The following is a 20,661-nucleotide window of genomic DNA, read 5'->3' as shown; positions in this document are numbered from 1 at the left end:
GCAACAGCCGAGCGACGTGCGTCCCTGCGACGTGTTGTTACATTTTTACAGGTGCAGGTCAGGCTACGGCGTAGGGTCCGGCGTAGGTTTGTGTCTTCACGTACCTACGTACGTAGCAACGGCGTAGATTTTACGCAGAAGTATAAATCAACCTTTAGCGGCGCATTGCGGCCCACAGATCTTCACGACCAATGTGTCGCAAGCGTTAGGTCTGTCAACTTTAGAAAATAATCATATCTTTTGTTTGTTGTTTTGCCACAAATATAAGAACCAGCTTCCCTGTGATTTTGTAGAAAGTAAACTTTTTTGTGTATTGTATTGTGCTTAACATACAGTCACACCTAAGTACACGTTACATACATAGTTCATTTATTTATTCCTTTGTGTCACACACAAACATTCCCTGAATTCAAGACAAATGGTTTTCTAAACTTTGTGAAGTTTTTTTGTGTCCTTGTTTTATAAGAAACATGGTACTGTAATGTACCTTTAATCTAAAAATGATAGAAAACCCTGGTCTGTCTTGCACGGTTGGACAACTGTATCTCAAATCGGTCAGCTCTCACACACACGCAGACACACACACAATTCATTCATAAACCCAGGATCAGAGGACATTCAGGGCCACGTTGTGTCTGTATAATTCAAAAGGTAAGCTACAGGTACTGTAGGGTGATAACCAGGATACTGAGTGGAGAAAGGACTCTCAACATGACGTTTTGGACATTGAGGTGGACTTGTTTTGTAGCACTAAATTCAATTTGAAATGATCATCATGTTTGCTGTTGTTCACGTGTCAGATTAACATTAAAAATGATGTTTTTAGACAAGAGGAAACCCACCAGTGGAATAAGAGAATATACTCTAATAACAATCATCTTAGACCAGAGTAGACAGGACTATGAACATTATAAACAGAGAGTAGCTAATGCGTCATCTTCATGTCAATCCCAAAAAATGTACCATGTGTCAAACCATGGTTAAGTTACTATGCAGCTCAAGGAGTTGATGTGGCCGACATACTGTACAACCTGGAGAGAAGAGTCTGGTGTGTGTTCCGTTACTCAAACTGGGCCAGCACCGTCTTTGTCTTTGTCACCCAGTCACACTAATACAACAGACTGGGAGCGTGCAGTGCACACAGTGCTCATGTTCAGAGGCATGTTCAGGGGGTCATCTTCTTATATTGAATGTCAAATGGTTCATGGTCCCAATTACTGGTCTGCCTTAAATACAAACTAAACCCCTACAGGGGTCTATGAACACAAGAAGAAGAGAGGTATAATACGTATGGTCAGATGAAGGCAGTCACATTAGGCTGGCTGAAATGAGAAAATGCCTGTCTCTTTTGCCTCCTCTGTTCCTCAGAGCCTTGTCCCGCCTCCGATACCTTAACAAAACATGTTAAACGTCAAACTAAAGCATAGGGACCTACTCCTCCGGATTGGTCAGAAGAGATGCATGGTGGGAGTTGTTAAGGTTTCTGGCAGGGCTGGTTCAATGTGAGTTGGGTGGTTGGTTGTTTTGGAGTCCAGTCCATGTCTCTCAAGTGTCCTCCACAGGTCCAATGGAGTCCTGCTGGGGGATCTCCAGAGGGGACGAGCTATCGGGGGCCGCAGGGTGAGGGGAGCGGGCGACCTCTTGTCCCGAGTTGCAACTCACACAACCCTGTGAGACACAAAGTAGTCGGAATCAACGGAAGAATATTTGGAGTGTGCAATAAGGCAGGCATATATGTATGTTTACGGCATTACTTTCTAACTGTGATGTTTTGGGACTGATTGCTATGGACGAAGTACACACAGCAATACAATGGTAAGAGCAAATTATGTTTAAGCATGTATCCAGCTAATTTAAATAGCTCACGCTACAGTGTTGTGTGAACAGTTAACTTAATTTAATATTGTATGTGGCGTTTTCTTTTGTGGGGTACAAATGTTCCACCAAAACAAGTTCCTTCCCGAGACTATTTTATACAGCCACCTTCGCTGCGTCCGGAACTTAGCGCTGCTAAGTTGCTTGAGCGTTTTTTTTTTTCTCCTATCCTAGAATGTATGTGTGGTGTAGCCAGACCTTACTCCACAGTGCTGTGGTGATAGGTCTGGTAATGTGAGACTAGGAAGGCTCACCAGTGTCTCTTCACACAAAGAATTATCAAACGTGTTCAGGTGAGCAGAAAGATTAATATGTTTGAGGTGAGTGTGATTGCAGATCCTCACCTGTGTGTCTATCCCCCGTGGAATAGTGTGCTGTTGGATCCAGGGATGGACCTCAAACAGCTCCTCTCTCTGCTCCTGGCTGAACCAGGGTTGGAGGGACTGCAGCACCCGGAGCTTCTCCCTGTCCTCTGCCAACACCTCATTCTGGTCCCTGTAGGAGAGAAAAGACAAGATACAAGGCAAGGATGAAGGGTTAAATGTCATCTTACACATATGAGACAATACATTTTTTTCTGGAAATTATACTTGAAAAGGTGGGATTGTCTCACATTCAAGGATTAGACACTGTCATTACACAATCTAATCAGCAGAGGGCACCTGTAAAGCTAAATTTCACCTCTGCATTAAGCAGCTACCCTCACTAGATGATGAGTGACTGTCTAGAACAATACGTGTCTCAACAGTTTGCCATATTAAAACCAGGTTTGAGGAGTAAGAGCAAGGGAATTAGAGCAGCAAAGTCATCAAACAACTGTTGAGCAACCATATTTTTTTTGTTTTTGTTTAGCTTTCTTTATTTAAAAAGGAACAACGCACATTAATCAACATGAGCACAGAGTCCAACATGTAAATGGGCCAGATTTAGCCATGCAGGCAAATTTTCATCTGCTGTTTCTAGCAGGTTGATGGCTTAAAAGAATTAGATCAGCTACAAAAATACAACACATAAGCATCAAACAAGAACACACAGTATCACAGAATATCATTAAAATGATGGCAAGCATAATAGGACATACAAGTTAGAAGTTTTAAAATGCTAAACCAAAACCAGCTGCTTAAAAGAGTTTGACAGGACACAGAAAAAAGATGCAGTAAGCATGCATGTAAGAAATGCATTTTACGGCAACAGCTTTTACGAGTTTCCTGGAACTCCCAAACTAGTTTTCCAGTCATGAAAACACCTGGAAATGTATTAAATACAATATATACAATTATTGTATACATATAATTACATATAGCTGTTCCTGCTCATCAAGCTAGTGCTATAGAAATAATAATTAAAATGGACATTATGAATATATATATGTGTGTGTGCTGCCCTCTCGGTCCAGGTACCGTTCGTTCATTTGTTTTTGCTTTCACATATGAAATCGAAAAAACGAGAAAACAACTCCTTTTTCCGTTTCGTTTTTCTAAAAAAACGGAAAAACTGATTGATTTTTGGTTTTCCCGTTCTTGCATGGAAATCAGAAAAACCACTTGATATTCCGATTTTCCCCTGTGTGTGGTGCTAAATCTGACTGGCAGGATATGCATTCATTGTTTTTCAAAATAAGAGTTTACCCACACTGCATTTGTTTATATGCATGCTATTTGTCACCCAATTATTTGGCTTAACTGACTGAAAAAAATCTATTGAAATAAATGTAAACATGTTCACGCATTGACAGTTGTCAGACAAAAGGCACGATCTGTTTTTGTAGGAGAGTAGGAGAGGGGAAGACCCATATTTTAGACCTAATGTTGTTTTAAAAAGGGTGGGCCCAGCAACAGATCCTGCAGGTAACTGGTTCTCATCTAGCCTACTCAGATAGTGACAGTACAAATAACGCCAATGATACCTTATTTACATGTTGTGATTTGTAGAGTCACAGCGCTGTAAAAGCACGTAACATGAGACACCGTCGTTCTTCCAGAAACAAACCGGGAACTATATTCTCAGACAGGCGCTTGCTGCGAGCATATCACCGCGCACTATATTTTTCCGCCTGAGAATATAGTTCCCGGTTTGTTTACGGTTAGAAGATGTCTGTGTCTCATGTTACGTTGATTTTTCTACACGCTGTGATTCTACAAATCACAACATGTAAATAGGAACATTAGGCGTTATTTTGTCACTTATTCGGAGCAGTAGGATTACTGGAACCATTCACCTGCATGTTCTGTTATGGGCTGATGCCGCTGGAGCCGTCAGACAGCTTTACAGCACGCACGGAGATGAGAAGGGAATGTATCGACTTGTCTTACTCTGGGGGTTACGGTGAATAAGCTAAATTCCCAATAAGTCGGCGTGTTCCTTTAAACAATTTTTTGTTCCCGGTCAAAAATGACCGTTCCATTAATACTCATCATAAAAATGTAAATAATACATGTATTCTTTATTTTAGATGTTTTTATTAACTTAAATTGTCATGTCAAATTTATGTTTATTTGTTATTACCCCTGGTACAATTAGCAGTGTATGCTATTCGTACCCTGGTGCAATTAGAAATGAATGCTATTCGTACCCCGCCGGTGCACACAGCAATGTGTTCTATTAATACCCCGTCTGGTACAAATATCAATGTATGCTATTTGCACCCCTGTGAATTTACAGTACCTTGGCATATATTTACACACAGTTGTCCATACTACTCACGTATTACACCTTTTTGGAATATTATCACCCTGACATTCTTACCCTAACCATAACCAATCCCACTCCTCTTGCCTGAACCTAACCAACCCAACCATAGCAGGCATATTCATGAGTCTTCCCCTACCACCCTGCAAAAAAAATGTTGCCTTCCCCACTAACACAGAACGTTTAGGGTACGTTGGGGAACGTTAGTTTTTGGTTTTCTAAAGGTTAGCTCGAACCAAACCAAAAACTAATTTGCGGGCCCTGACTTGCGCAATTGCAAGCAAATTATCTAGACAAGATCGCCTCACTAGGGAATCGAACTCCAGACTCCCAGACCAAAGCTCAGTGTTCTAACCACTAACCTAGCAGTTCTTATAGAATGCTGTGTAACTGTTTACCACTTGGTGTCTTCAAGCCGCGGTTGCTAGGTAACCATACTGTATACAAAAAATAGGTACTAACCTATGGTACTACCTAACAAACTAACGGTTGTATGCTTTCACTGAAGACAGAAAGTGCAACTGTAGTATCCATTTTCCGCTAGAAATTCAATTGTTATAAACTTTAGAGACAAAACTTCCCTAATATGCCAGTTTCTGCGGTCATGGCAGATGAACGTCCGCCATGATTTCGGTGCACGCGAGGAACGTTTTTTTGTTGTTACGTCACAGGGTGTGAATACCTCAGCTGTGTGGCCGAGGCTATTCGTACCGGGGGTGCAAATAGACAATAGTTGCAACCATAAAGGGTTTGAAAACGTTTATTTTGAACACAAGTCCTAATACGATCCCTCTCATGGATGTGTAGCCATCACCGGTAATGAACCTGGGACACTTTATCATGAACCCTGCATCATTAAAAAAGCAGCATGACCTGGGGTTAAATGTGTCAATACTAGGCCTACCGGTAAACAATATGACTGTTTTGTGACCAAGTGCTGTCCTGTATTGTCAAGGAAAACTCCTGGAAATGTCCTGGAACATGATTTCTTAAAATGCTGTACTGTGTGTAGGCATAAAAGTGAAAAAGCTATCGTAATTCAGATGATAACTATGTGGCAGACTACATTTCCTAACATGTACATTTGTTACCTGGGCTAGTGATGTAAACAATCCAAGCATTCAGGTAACAGGGGAAAATCTCACACTCAGTAATTCTGATTTAGAAAATATGCATCCAGCGGTTTTTGTTTGAGAAAAACTTTGTCAAGGAACAACAAGGCTTCTCCATAGAGCCCGGTTGGACTTTATATAGCATGTCTGTAAACGGAAAATAATCTTTAGGCACACTAAATGTTCTATTTTGTTATACAAAAAAATAGAAAATTGTCCCTTTAAATTCACTTTAACCAGCCCAGTTCTATGTGTTAAAACAACAGCAGAGAAAAACATACTTAACATACTTGCTGTTTGGGAGTTCCAGGTGAACTCATGGAAGACATAACCATTTGCTAGCTGTGTGGTACTCCAGCGCTAACACAGCGCTGTGGAGATAGATCAGGCAATGTGAGACTAGCTGTGTGGTGATGCCAGGCTTCGGAGTGGGCTGTGGGTCCAGACTGAGACTGATGTTTTCTCCAGATTACATGTAAATCACGCTCTCCCTGCCCCCTCCCTTCAAACCCTTAACAGTGACAGAAATTACATTTGAAACTGTAAAAAAAAAAAAAAAAAAAGGTTTGAAAAAAAAAGAAATTGAAAAGAGTGCCACGAAGAAGACAAAAAACAGAAGATCGTCATTGGAAAAATAAATAAACATATCAAAATAAAAGCAAATATAACTTCAGCCACCACCACCAGAAATAGACAAATTTAGTAGGAAACACATATTGCAAAAAGGGCAATGCCATCGTATAATCAGTATAATCTAAATAGAATATAATTTGAGTATTGCTTTTAAAATATATTATTCCCCCAAATGATGGTGATTTCAAATGCAAATCACATTGACGCTCTGCTCGGGTTGAAATTTGGCTTTCATGGCCAAATTTCAATGTGTGATGCCTCAGCAAAAGCATTTTGTTTTTGCTCATCATGAGCGAAATAGAAACGGTAAGAGTGGTTGTGGGTCTGTACCTAGTGTGGATCTGGTACGTCATCAAGACACGCTCAGGCGTGTGCTGGATCCTGCTCCACAGTGGGTTCTCCACCGGAGTGTCGAAGCAGTGCTGGTGCTCTGCCGGCGCCTCCTGGCTCTTACGGGCTTTGCGTGATGTGTCCGATGAATCATTACTTGCAAAGTATTTGCTGCTGTTGCTGCTGCCTGTAAGCCAGGGAATGCTCTGCATCAGTCACTTCACCCTACTAGTAAGTGAAACTCTTGCTCTTCTGTCTGGCATTGTCCTCAACTGTTAAATTGGATTGTTTTACTCGTTTGCAATGTTCCGTAAAATGTATTTCTATTAATTTTATGCAAATTGTTTCAACTATGAATGGGTTTGTTGATGTGCGTATTGTGTGCATGTGTGTTTTCCCCTCTTACCAGTGTGTGAGGTGGAGGTTCCGTTGGAGCCAGATCCAGATCCCAGAGAGCCTCCAGACTCCCCTGATCCAGACCCTGAGGCATTGGAGCCAGTCCCTGACCTGGCATCCTCCTGCAGCAGCAGGTCAATCAGTTCACTGGATGTAGACTGGGCATCATGGTTCCCAGACTCTCTGGGGTTATCACCCTGATCAAGGCAAAGGTTTACAGTCAGAATGTAGCCAACCACATATGCTGGGAATACAATTGGGAGAGCTATGTACTGTATATCAACAGATACTGGGAATGTATGGCAGACTGACCTGGTTGGCATGTTGGTCATGGAGGCTATTGGCGTGGTTGTGCCCGATGCTGCTCTGCCCTTCGCTCGGCTTTGGCAGCTCCTCCTGCAGCAAGTTCAGCTGCAGCGGAGAACTTGAGCGAGAGCTGGAAAAAAGAGCCTGAGGCCCAGCTGCCTCCTCCTCTTCCCCGACAGAGGAGCTGGCTCTGGGTGAGCAAAGCAGAGGGCCCAGGCTGGTCTGAGTTTGGGGGACAGGCTGGACTTGGGACTGGGGCTGGGGGAAGGGGACACTGCCAGAAGCAAAGCCTGACATGGCGATGGGTGCCTGGGGCAGCATGGAAGGAGTGGACAGAGGGTAAATGGATTGTGGGTAAATGGACGGGTAACCTGGAGTTGGGTAGCTGGGCAGGATGACAGCCATGACCGGAGTCATGTAAGGATGGATGCCCTGAGCTGGAGCCATTGGCTGAAGATTGTGAAAGTTCTGGATATTCTGCAGATTCTGAAAGGGCTCCATCTGAATTGGTTGCATGCCTGGCAGACTCTGAGGTGACTGCATGATGTTGAAGTTGTAGCTGAGCTGGGGTTGGTCAGAAGGCTGCAGCACCATGGGGGTTGCTGCAGGCAGCTGTTGTGGTCTAGGCGGTTGCTCCGGGCCAGGCTGGGTTGCCATCATGGGGAAGAATGGCGCCTGTAGTGGGGATGTTTGGCTGTAGGGCGCCCTGTAACCACCTGGCTGAAGGCTTGCAACCATCTGGGGCTGGGAGGACTCTGAGGAGGGCCAGGAGGAGTCTGGGACACGGCAAGGAGGGCCAACTGGGGAAGCGTAGCTGTCTGAGGAACCCTGGGGTTTAGGGCGCTTGTGTCTGTGCTTTCCTCTCCTAGAGCGGTTTAACCCACCAGCGCTCACTGGATGTAGGTGGTTGCCTGTGGCGAGATGGACACAGGCTGCAGAATAAGTTTTGATTGAAGTGTCCCTTAAAAATTATATTCAGTAGTCACTAAATCCACGCATGCTGTTAGTCACATTTATAAGTAAATACATACCTGGGTGATGGGAGTGAGCCATAGAGCTGTTGTCCAGCTGCAGATAGGAGCTGTAGGGGCTCTGGAGGATGCGATGGCGGAATCGATCCACAAACTCTTGCTCCTCCTTCTGGGTGTGAGCTGACAGCACCTCCTTGGTGAGACCTATGAACCTTCGTTCCTCTGTGGCCGGGCTCGGTGCGGGACAGAGAGGGGTCGAAGCAGCATCAGTAGGCTCACTGCCCATCGGGGCGTCCTCCAAAGCTGTGGCCTCTATGGGAGAACGTTTAGGAAAAAACATGTTCAATAGACACTTTACAGGCCTTACCTCCCTAAAACAAAACAAAAAAGACACAAGAGAGCCATACAAGGCATTTCTAAATAAAGATTGAACTCCGATATGCAGTGTATTTAAATGTAAGAGCCACAAAACAGCTGGAAAAGAGCATCTGAGTGACCCCCATGATCTGACACACAGATGTAAGGGTATGTTTATGTACCTGATTCAGGCTGTGGCACATGGACAATGGTGCTGCTGTACGAACACTGGCTGGTGACAGAGACTACACTCATGGCCTTTGTGGACATTGTGATGTCTGTCAGGGGCGCTCCAACAACTGCTGCTGTCGTTGGGGCCACAGACGCCGCACTGTCCAACACCACTGCAATGTGAGGAGAAACAAGTAGAACAGTTAATGTTGATTTGGCAAGGAATATTACAAAATAATACTCAAATGATAAAAATTATGTGGTGTATGTAGTGTTTTTATACCATCTGAGCTGGCCTGAGCTGTGTCAGTGGCTCCAGCAGGCTTGTTGTCTTCAGAGGTAGAAGATGAGGAAGAGGAGGTGGCCAGGGAATAAGAGTCACTCTTCCTCTTAAGGGCTGGACCTGTACAGCTCTCCAAATATCTGGAACACAAAAACGCACACAATTAATAGTGTGACAGGAATAAGGTGCTTTTGCACGTAATACACTGAAACGATCCAAGAGTGACGACCACACACCTGATGATGTTGTCCACACAGTTGATCTGCTGATAGGAGGGAATGTGCGTTTGCTTCCTGCCTTCTTCGTGATCTCTGACCTCAGGGTTGGAGACTGCAGGGGGCAGACGTGCTGGAGGAGGAATTCATTCATTATTATATATATATATATATATATATATATATATATATATATATATATATATATATATATATTAGAAATTTCCATTCCACTAGAAATTTCCATTCCACTCCATTACAGACAGAATACCAGCTGAATGCTCAGTTGCATTGTTTTTTTAATCAGGGCAGCAGTTTTCAGATTACATTATGTGCTTACATAATTGCAAAAGGGTTCTCGACTGTTGTAGAAAGAAGTGGCTGATCTTTAATGCAATATCTACATTGCCCATTATCAGCAACCATTCATTTTTACTAATTCAGTATAATTTTAAAAGGCTAACTGAGAAAGCACATAATGCAATCTGAAAACTGCTGTCCTGATTAAAAAAAACAATGCAACTGATCTCAGCTGGTATTCTCTCTATAATGGAGTGGAATGGAAATTTCTAAGTGACCCCAAACTTTTGACTGGTAGTGTGTGTGTGTGTGTGTGTGTGTGTGTGTGTGTGTGTGTGTGTGTGTGTGTGTGTGTGTGTGTGTGTGTGTGTGTGTGTGTATATATGTATGTATGTATGTATGTATGTATAGTATTTATACTTGGGAGTGCATTACCTGTGGCTGGTTTGTGAAGAGCATTTTTGTGGTTGGAACCTAGATAAGGCTGCTGGCCCCAACTCTTGACTCGATTAACATCAGCACAGATCTGCTGCAAAGTCATCTGCAATAACACACAAACAATGTATCAGCATGATTAACCTTTGCAGCAGCTTTACCACTGGCTTGTGATGTCACTGTGATGTCTCACCGGTTCCCGGTGTGAGTCCTCCCACAGGTTACCATTGCTGTCACTTGAAGAAGCCATGCTGATGTAGTGCTCATGGGAGCCGTTACTCCCCAAACTGCCGTAACCACTGGAACCATTGTTATGGACCGGCTGTGGAGAAGAGACACAAAGAAGTCAAGGTACTGGAGAAACTCTGATAGAGATAAAGTAAGAGATCTGTGTGTGTGTGTGTGTGTGTGTGTGTGTGTGTGTGTGTGTGTGTGTGTGTGTGTGTGTGTGTGTGTGTGTGTGTCTGTGTGTGTTAGTAAGGGTGAAACATCTATGGACATGTGTGTGGTCTAGGGCTGCAATTTGCTTTCACTATCAATTAATATATCAATTATACAGTTAGGCCATACAAAATGGCTGTCAAATTCATTATTATTTTTTATCAAATGATAAATTATGATAAATATTTGAATGAACTGCACTGAAATAATGACCTGCAGGAAAAGCTTATAGATCTGTGCTTGCAGTTCTTTTATTTCCTCATGGGTGACTGGGACATCCTTTGTAGTCGGAGCAGCAAACACATCCTCATTCAGTGGACTCCTGGAGACAAATGACGACAGCAGAGTGATGTCATTTCATTTAATAAGTCTCTACGTGAAACAACAGTGCTGCTACAGCACCTTCTCATAAAACAGGTGGATTACAAGACAGAAAAAATACCAAACCCTCCACCTGAGCACATAGAAAGCATTGAAAAATTATTAATGAATATAGCACTTTAAATTGTTTCATTTTGTGCCGTTGCCACTCACGTCCTGACTTTATGCCGTCCAATGATGAAGGCCACTTTGCGGCTCCAAGGGTTGATGAAGCTGGACCAGCTGGTGTCCAATGTAATGTGGTCTCCATTCTGACAGCGCAGACGCACCGGAGAGTGCTCGAACGGAGACTGGCCTGCATATTTCAACACTACACATGGCATGAAGAGTTTGAGTAAAAAATAAAAAAAAACACAACAAGAGAGGGGTGACGATGTAGTAGACTGTATCACTGATCCACTGTGTGGAACCATGGGTGGATCTCTAGAAGGCGAGGACCTCTCCAGTTGCCTCTCTGTCGGTTCCGCTAAAATTTTATTTAAACCTACATTGTGTAATTTTTTTGTTGATTTATTTTTTTTTTACAAATATGTGCTCATTCATGTGTAATTACTTCCACCATCTAATCAAAGTATTCTCGTAAGCGTAGAATCTGCCATCTAGAATCATTCAGAATACATATGGGCGAGTCGCTCGAATGACGGCGCCTCCATCTTTAAAATACATTAGCCAAAGAGGGACATATCACTGCCTTTTGCCCTTTTACACTCAGTGGCACCCTGCACCAGGACGAATGCCAGGGGGAGATTACTCGCCAGGGAAGCGAAAAAGAGAATTAAAACGACAACGCAACAGGCAAAGCAACAAGACCAAAGTTAATGTTGGAGTGGCTAGAACAGCTGCGTGTAAACGATGGAGATACTAAGAGCTAATTTCGGGTTCGGCCACCGTAGCAGTTAAAACGCGATCGGAATGGGAGGGGCTAGAAAGTAATATTCAGTTGGTTGTCATATACAATATCACCGCTAGATGGGAGAAATTCTTACACAATGTAGCTTTAAGTTTGTTTTACAAATTTATATATATTTGATCTACATATGGACAATGATAACATATGACTACGAGTCACTCATCAGGAAATGAAAATCACTTCCCACTTTGTGAACTCTCCTCTGCTAACTGCCTGGTTGTGGTTTTTAAAATGTAAACATCAGACAAAAAAATAAGGAAAAGGTGAAAGAGATGAGCTCTAGCTACGAGATCCCAACCACCAGGGTAAGAGCCTCTTCTCCCTGTTGAGGGAAGGAGGTACTGGATACACCAGAAGCTCAGGAGGAGATTCTACCCTCAGGCCACTAGGATCCTAAACGAGGACCCTGCTAAAGACTGCCCCCGCCCCCTCATCCTATATACATATATCTCTATTATTATTGCTGTTTTAATGCCGTAATGCTTTAATGTACTGCATACATTGTAGGAATTGACAGGGTGACATTTCACTGGAATTGTATTTTATGTGATTTCACGTGAAAATAAATTGATTGATTGATTGAATGAGGAGAACAACTAAGTATTTGTGTTACTGGTTAATCTACCAGTTATTGTTTCCATAAATTAAAACAATTAATTGTTTAGCATGTTCAATGTCCCAAAAAAAAAAAAAAAAATTCTCATCTTCCTATACTAATAACTTGTGTTTTCAGACTTCGTCCTTAAACACTTACCTTTCCGGTGCACAGACAGCATGAGGGGGCGGTCGTCTGGGTGAATGCAAGTCAGCAACGAAGTGCCAATCAGATCCTGGGGAAGGTATCCTAGCAACGGCACAGCCCTGTGGATTATGACCATCAAATTATCTGCATCAACACCGTCCTTTTTAAAGCTCAATGTAAACTCTGATTGTGCACATGTTTGTGAGTGTACTGACCGGTCATCCACTTCCAGGAACACACAGCCGGCTGAGTGTGTGGTGGTGAAGATGCGCTTGTCCATGGGGATTCGAGGCGCTACATGAGCGGAGGAAGTTGGACAAATATTCTCCATTAGAAAGAAAGGAAGCACATAAATAAAAAAACTTTAAAAATAAATTGATGTTTACTATTTATTGGGAAAGGCTGTTTAAATTGTGCGCAGCTTGTGGTGCTAATAATTGTACCCTCATATCCAGAGATGATGCGTTCAGCCAGCGCCAGGCAACACGGCTCCTCGCCTTCCCCACTGCTTCCTGTTCCCTGCACCGTCAGCAGGTAGGGTGTTACCCGAAACGGGTTGTAACGCATCTCACCCTCATGGTCCTTCCCACCCCTAAAACATAAATTGAAATTTGTATTTCTACTATGATTTATGAAGTAAACATAAACCATCATACTCAACTAATATTAAATACTGGTAACAATTAGGGCTGGGCAATATATCGATAGTATATCGATATAGGAGGCTAGATATAGTCTTACATTTTGGATATTGTTATATCGTGAAATGACACAAGTGTTGTCTTTTCCTGGCTTTAAAGGCTGCATTACAGTAGAGTGATGTACTTTTCTGAACACACTGTTCTAGCTGTTCTATAATTTGCCTTTACCCACATAGTTATTATATCAACATAACTGATGACTATTTATCAAAAATGTCATTGTGTGCGTATTTTGTGAAAGCACCAATTGTCAACACTACAATATCGCCACAATATTGATATCGAGGTATTTGGTCAAATATATCCGGATATTTGATTTTCTCCGTATCGCCCAGCTCTAGTAACAATGATGTCAAACTGGAGATGATTTAAACAAATGCAGACTACAGCCATTTCTATATTCTTTTTGTCAACAAAATAAATCGGTTACAACAACGTACACTAACTTTAGCTGCATAACTCACAAAGTCCTATGGGGTTGGCAGGATGTATGAGGAGCTTTAAAATGTCACTTTCAGCTGTGTTTTTATTGATATCTGTTGATAAAGATTGGTAACTGTGTGTATTTGAGATCTCTGTGGGATTCATATTTTCTGAGCACATCCGATTTTCCCAGAGAGATTCTATTATTGTAAAATCACAGATGTATGGAAGGCCTGGTGAGGAAAGTAACTATCCTCAACAGAATGAAGATACTGACCTGATTCTGCAGAAGAAAGACTTGACCTGGGCACAGTCAAACAGAACCCCCGCTGCAGGGACAAAGAACAGAGAAAACTTGGTTATCTGACAGTTCTGTTCATTCCTTGTTATCTGCAATGATTCACAATTATGTACAAACAATTTCAAATGAAGACAGAAAATATATTTTACAAACCCTGCTGTAAAGTCAAATATATAGTCAATTTAAATATAATAAGGTAAAACATAACCAACGTATGCAGTATGTTGTTTACTTTTAAAGTACAGAACAAAATACAATTAAAATATGTGCAAGGTATATACTTGTTTTGTGTTGTATTTATTGAATTATTCATGTCGAAGTTATAGCCTCCATCAGGATTGACGTTAACATTTTCTGATTGCTGCTGAATCTCACAGCGTACTGTTTTTAATTGTGTTTTCCTGTAAACAATACCTTACCTAGGTAAACAATGCACTTAAACTATAACTGTAGTTGTAGCATTACTGTAATAAATAAAGAAAACAAACAAAAAGCTAAATCTCATACGTGCTAAAATGAAACTGAAATTAAATCAAAACCCGAAAGCCATATAATACTGAAAACCATATTTAAAATATAATAAATGTGGTCCAAAACACACCTGTATGTGAGTTGCTCCAGGGTGGCAGATGTGGCTGAGCCGTGTGCGAGTAGAAGACATTAACATCTTGGTGGAAGAGCAGCTCCACAAACTTGGCCGACTCCAGGAACTTCCTCTTGCAGCACAGGATGCTGGGAGCCTGCTCCGACGCATACAGCACGCAGCCACTCGACAGGGAGAAAACCACCACGAAGGAGTCCTACACACGGACACGTACACACGCACGTGCAGAAACACACGCACAAAGACGAGCCAAGTCACAGCACACAAAGGCAGTAAACACGCGTACACAGGCCCAGGTGCGAGGCAAATTAATGTGCAAGTATGTATGCAAGTGTGTTTATACCGTGTTTTTAAGGGTGTGCTCAGATGTGACCCTCTCCAACTCTTCCAGAGTGCAAACAGTGGCATCTCTCCTCTCATCCTGGCCATTTCGCATCAGCAGTTTGTAGTATTCACTATTGGCTAAAGAGGAACACAAACACACATGCTGCTTTGAAACAAGACTAAATGATGATAACAGGCTTGTTGGAGAGAGAGAGAGAGAAAAAAAAAAAAAACTACTCTGATTTCAAAGAAAAACAAAACTGTTCCCAAGCGTAACAAAGGTTTCCAGGTTACCTTGCACTTGTTTGACACAGTTGAGTGCGTAATGTAAGGCCTCCACAGTGCTGGCTTTGCTGCGACTGCGTTTGTCTGATGGAATCCTCTTCTTCATCTCAGCCACAGTGACCATCACCTCTCTGTGGGCCTGCCCTCTGCTACCATCTGTATTTTCACTGCTACACACACATTCATTTAACTTCATAAAATGCAGTGGCACAGAAATAGTTTAAGCCCTAATTTAAAAGACCTAAAAAGCAGCAGAAAGCTGGAGCAGATCTCAAGTTTTCTGGGAGTTTGTTCCAGATACAGTGCCTTGCAAAAGTACTACCCTTCCTGGCGTTTTTCCTATTTTGTTGCATTGCAACCTGTAATGTATCTGTCCATAGGACCACTTCAAGCCCTACACTCCAGAGACAAAAAAAGAAAAAATGTTTACATTCTCCCACATACATTTGACATACATGTTTGAAACTCCAAACATGTTTTCTAATTCTTTTCCTGAAAGCAATGGCTTTTTTGGTCACTTTTCCAAAAAGCCCAGCTCTGACGAGAGTACGGCTTAAAATGGTCCTATGGACAGATACTCCTTTCTCTTTCCAGGTCACTCAGGGTTATCTTTGGTCTTTGTTTGCCTCTCTGATTAATGCCATCTTTACCTGGTCTGGGAGTTTTTCTGAGTGTCCCTCTTGGCAAGTTTGTTGTGGTGCCATGTTCTTTCCATTTTGTAATAATTGATTTAATGGTGCTTCGTGGGATGTTCAAAGTTTCGGATATTTTTTTAGAACCCAACCCTGATCTGTACTTCTCCAGAACTTTGTCCCTGACCTGTTCAGAGAGCTCCTTGGTCTTCATGGTGCCCCTTACTTAGTGTTGTTGCAGACTCTGGGGCCTTTTAGAACTTACTATGTGACTTCTGAAGGTAATTTTAATTGATAGCACCAGATCTTATTTAGGGGCTTCATAGCAAAGGGTGAATACATATGCATGCACAATGTTTCAGTTGTTTTATAAATTTTTTTCATTTCCCTTAACCAATTTTTACCATTTTGTGTCCATTGTATACGATAAAAAAAATTATATATATATATATATATATATATAAATTTTTTTATCGTAATAGTATCACAGTACAGGCCAAAAGTTTGGACACACCTTCTCATTCAATGTGTTTCTTTATTTTGATGACTATTTACATTGTAGATTCTCACTGAAGGCATCATATATATATATATTTTTTTCATATATATATATATATATATATATATAATATATATATATATATATATATATATATATATATATATATATATATATATATATATATATATATATATATAAATTATAGGTTGTAGTGCAACAAAATAGGAAAAACACCAAGGGGGTGAATACTTTTGCAAGGCACTGGATATGGTGCATTCTGCTTCTCCATTTAAATGTTGACTCTGGGAACAGGAAGTAGACCTGTCCCAGACGATCGGAGAGCTCTGGAGTCTAGACATTTCAAAACGGCGTAGAAGATCATTATCATGTATTTTGGCCTGAAACAATTTAGGGGTTTAATGAGAAACTAACAGTAGTATTTTAAATACAGTTCTTTGACAAACGGGTAAAATTACAATCCATAATGTTGGTTGTAAATATTCATCACAGTTAACAGACTAAATTTCTGGTTCAACTTTGACCTTCCCTTCTTCCAGTAGCCATGTGCACGCATGGTTACTTAGCAACCTTATGGTTGTGCTGACTTTTGTTTTTACCTCCAAAATAAATGGTAAGTAATCTAGCTAAAATATCAACCTGTTTACAACCTGTATGATCATCTGACTGGTCGTGTGTCTTGCACTGCTCCATTGGAGCTCTCAGCTATTAGTTTGGTGAGTACAACGTTATAACAAACAGAACCAAAGGCCAGAGCTACAAAAATAAAACTCAAGTTGGGCTAAACTTTTATTATGCTTATTTGTTATGTACTGTTGAAAAAAGAAGTCAACATTTTCACAAGAATGCATATATATATATGGATATTCACAGAAGCAAAGCCACTGCTATGGTATGTTGTGGTTAAAACTTGTTCTGAGATGAATGAAGAGACATGACATCAACCTGATCACTGTGTATGATGTGGATATAGGCCAAGTAGTCAGGGCACACTTAATCAGGCAAATACCTCTTGGTTGAAGCTGAGGTGGATCCTGTGACGCTACCAGGGCTGTGATTGGCCGAGGAAGAGAGGTCATGCGATCCGCTAGTCATCTCTTCATCTTCCTGCCCTACTTCTCCACCTGAAACTCCACTCCCCCCCCCCTTGTGGCGTTCTGACTGCCCCCCTCCGTCCTGCTGCCCTGACGACATCCTCCCCTCCTCTCCACCTCCTCCTGTTGCTGACGGTAACGCAGGCTCCTCCCCATCTGGACCGCTGTCACCTCCAGGCATCTCTGTGCTTTGGTCACACATCAATTTGGCCAATTACAGTGGTCAGTAGGGGTCTTCATATGTTCAATAAAGGGAATGGGTTCCATGTGGTGACAATAAATTATTATTATTTCAATGAGTGCTGAGTGTAAGATGTGAGGATCTGCCTTTAACACTGTAAGATAAAGGAAATTAAGAGAGATAAGAAACAGTATCAGAACAAAAAGTTTGCAAGATTGAATTCACAACATGGAAGAATGAATTACTAATTTCTTAAAAAATGTCTTAGCTGTGGGACCCCTGTGACTGAAAAAACAATTCTATCTGAGAGTATGCCGTATGAAACTGGGACACAGCTATGATGCAAATATGATGCAAAAATGTCCTTTCACAGCAGGAAAAAGCATAGGTGTAATTAATAACATTGATGACTGCTATTTAGGTGTACCAGTGGGCATTAGGGCTGTTGGAACGAATTCCGAAAGTCGAATATAATTCCAATAGTAAAAAAATCAATACTATTCGAATGCTGAAATTACTATTCGAATGTGATTTTTTTTATAAATAGGTTGGCTAACGTTAGCTAATCTCCATCTTCTCATGTCACCTCTGATGAACAATAAGTTATGGGAGTGAGAAACACAAGGCATTGTGAGCTAACGTTACATATCGAGTAAAGTTAGTACAGGGGGGAGTGACAGGCAGCGGTTGGAAATCAGAAGAAGGATGGGAAATAGTTTTAAAATCGACATCCACCGAGCCAAAGTGCTTATGTTATCGATAGTTAGCTCGTTCTGGTTTCCTAACTGCGTCGCGAGTAACAGCTTAGTTGGGAGCTTTATACAGACAGCTAAAGTTAATGTTAGCTGCCCTACAGCTGTCAGAGTTAGCATCGACTTTGTATATTACCTTCTAACAGCTGCATTCTCAGTAACGTGACAATCTGCGAGAAACAGGTTGCTTATAAATCACTAAAATAGTAGTGGCAGCACTGTTTGGCTTAGTTATCAATGTTGTTAGCATCATGGCTAACACTGTTGTTACTTTACGACAAATCGTTTCGGCTGTGCTTTCTAACATGATGTCATTGTGCTAACCAAGCACCGTCAGCCTTTACAACAGAGGCTTAAATACACGTGTTAGATAATGTTTCATTACAGAGTTCTCTGTTGAGGCTGATGTTGGAAGTCCCTCTAGTGGACAGAACGTGTAATACCAACCACATGCTTATAGTGGCATTGACAATGCATAAAGGCATTTTATGGTTGTGCGTAGAATCAACAGCGTACCCCCGCAGACCCCTCTGCGTCTACGCCGGACCCTACGGCGTAGCCTGACGTGCAACTCTCGAAAAATGTAACCACACGTCGCAGCGACGCACGTCGCTCGGCCGTGGCTTGGTAGCGTTCCATTTCCCCCGACTCATTTCCTGGTTCTCCTTCTCCATAAACATGAAATCAAGGAGAAGGTTAACTTTCCCTGCTAAAGATGCCTCACCTTGGTCAGAAAGCACAGGGGAGACACTTTGTTTCTCTCACTATGACTCTAGAGTCACTACTCGCTCCGAAGCTAATCGCCGTCACTCTCTCACTTCTCCCTCTACCACACACTCCCCCCACACACACACATGCCGGCTTGAAGCACACACAAGCGCACAAGTAGCCTATAAACACCAGGCCACTTATGTAGGCTACGGCGAAAGCTCTGCGTGGAGCCTCCGCAGGACCATAAAACGGCCTTAAGCCTAAGTAGTGTAGTAAATATTTAACAGGCTGCATTAAATATTCTATATCGTATATCGTATTCAATATATATATTAAATATTAGTCGAATATAAAAACAAACAAACATGAAATTCGAATGGTATTATAGAGGAAGACTGTCAGCTCTAGTGGGCATGGGCATTGAATGAAACAGAGCCATCATTAATGTAATTAGTTACACCTGTGATTTTCCTGCTATGAAGTGTCAAAATGTGAGGCAGGGAAAAACCCAAATTAAAATGCCAAAAACTTGTGCCAAGTCTGATGGGGCAAAAGCTCCAAATGTAAAAGCAAAGAAAACAAACATATAATGTTCTGTGCAACAAGACTATGTTTTTCATTTCTCTAACGTGAACAAACACAATCTGCCTTGTTATCTAATACTACTGGACCATGTGACTACCAAACTGGCTCACTGCTTTCTGACTCACTCCCATCATCTACGATTCACACATGGGCACATTTCATACATCAATACTGCCAACACCAGGTACAACTGATGTATTTTTTCGGAAATCAAACTCAAACATTACAAAGAAAACAGAGGTAAGGTTAACGCATTTGCCTTCTTAAGTCATGTTCTCTTTGCCAGTTTTCTTCAGCCATCATTATATCAGTTATAAATAAAATAAAAAAACACCACTACACATAGCAGTGAGACAAGATAAGTAAGTGAAACACAGACAAAGAGAGAAACACACAGAGATAAAAACAGGAGCCTGTGAAAATAGCCTGTGTCTTACAACAGGTCGTCACTGCAAGATTACATAATCGCCTTGCTCAACTTGGAGCGTATAAGCCACCCTGTTATTTGAGACCTTATATCTGTACTGTGTGCGCACAACGTACAGACACAAACCTGTGATTACTGTGGTGTAGAGATAATGCTCTGGCCTTTCCTTAATTTTACAGTATACAAACAGACCTGAGAGGGGGTAAGTGTGAGATTGAATTCTTGTTCAAACATTGTGATCCAAATGTAAACAAAAGTGTAGTCGCACCACTAAAATTGGTGATTGGAACATACTATCACTCCCAAATTGATGAACCATCAGTAATGTTTGTAGACATAGCGTTAATATTCATTATTGTGGCCAAATGTGAATTTACAACACCTACTGCTCCACTGAAATGCCAGGTCATGAACCATGCAGTATCTGTGCTCAGGTCAAATGAATTGTGTCTCCTCAATGTCTTGTCTGTCTCCAAATTTAGCTTAAATATTTGCTTGCTTGATAACTTAATATGTCCTCTTTAATACGGTCAACTTTATATGTAAATGGATGGATGCAACAACACAGATGACAA

The 20,661-nt window shown here is 41.6% G+C and overlaps 1 protein-coding gene across 1 annotated transcript in view; it reads right to left on the bottom strand.

Annotated features, from left to right (window-relative positions):
* Window positions 1–352: 352 nt before the first annotated feature.
* The window catches only part of per3 (period circadian clock 3), a 23,918-nt gene continuing 3,609 nt past the window's right edge, over window positions 353–20,661 (bottom strand). Inside the window, 22 exon segments of the mRNA XM_039796569.1 lie at window positions 353–1,668; window positions 2,220–2,370; window positions 6,639–6,825; window positions 7,045–7,231; window positions 7,347–8,251; window positions 8,372–8,623; window positions 8,851–9,012; window positions 9,123–9,262; window positions 9,359–9,470; window positions 10,073–10,178; window positions 10,266–10,394; window positions 10,727–10,835; window positions 11,048–11,204; window positions 12,559–12,665; window positions 12,762–12,840; window positions 12,990–13,138; window positions 13,948–13,999; window positions 14,573–14,771; window positions 14,919–15,037; window positions 15,194–15,354; window positions 17,346–17,479; window positions 17,482–17,765. Of these exon segments, the coding sequence (XP_039652503.1) occupies window positions 1,546–1,668; window positions 2,220–2,370; window positions 6,639–6,825; window positions 7,045–7,231; window positions 7,347–8,251; window positions 8,372–8,623; window positions 8,851–9,012; window positions 9,123–9,262; window positions 9,359–9,470; window positions 10,073–10,178; window positions 10,266–10,394; window positions 10,727–10,835; window positions 11,048–11,204; window positions 12,559–12,665; window positions 12,762–12,840; window positions 12,990–13,138; window positions 13,948–13,999; window positions 14,573–14,771; window positions 14,919–15,037; window positions 15,194–15,354; window positions 17,346–17,479; window positions 17,482–17,586 (3,825 nt within the window). The 5' untranslated portion in view covers window positions 17,587–17,765 and the 3' untranslated portion in view covers window positions 353–1,545.

This window comes from Perca fluviatilis, chromosome 4 (genome assembly GCF_010015445.1).
Source record: "Perca fluviatilis chromosome 4, GENO_Pfluv_1.0, whole genome shotgun sequence".
NCBI classification, from domain to species: Eukaryota; Metazoa; Chordata; class Actinopteri; order Perciformes; family Percidae; genus Perca; species Perca fluviatilis.
The sequence above is the reverse complement of the archived record's forward strand: the minus strand, read 5'-3'. Positions and strand labels throughout refer to the sequence as shown.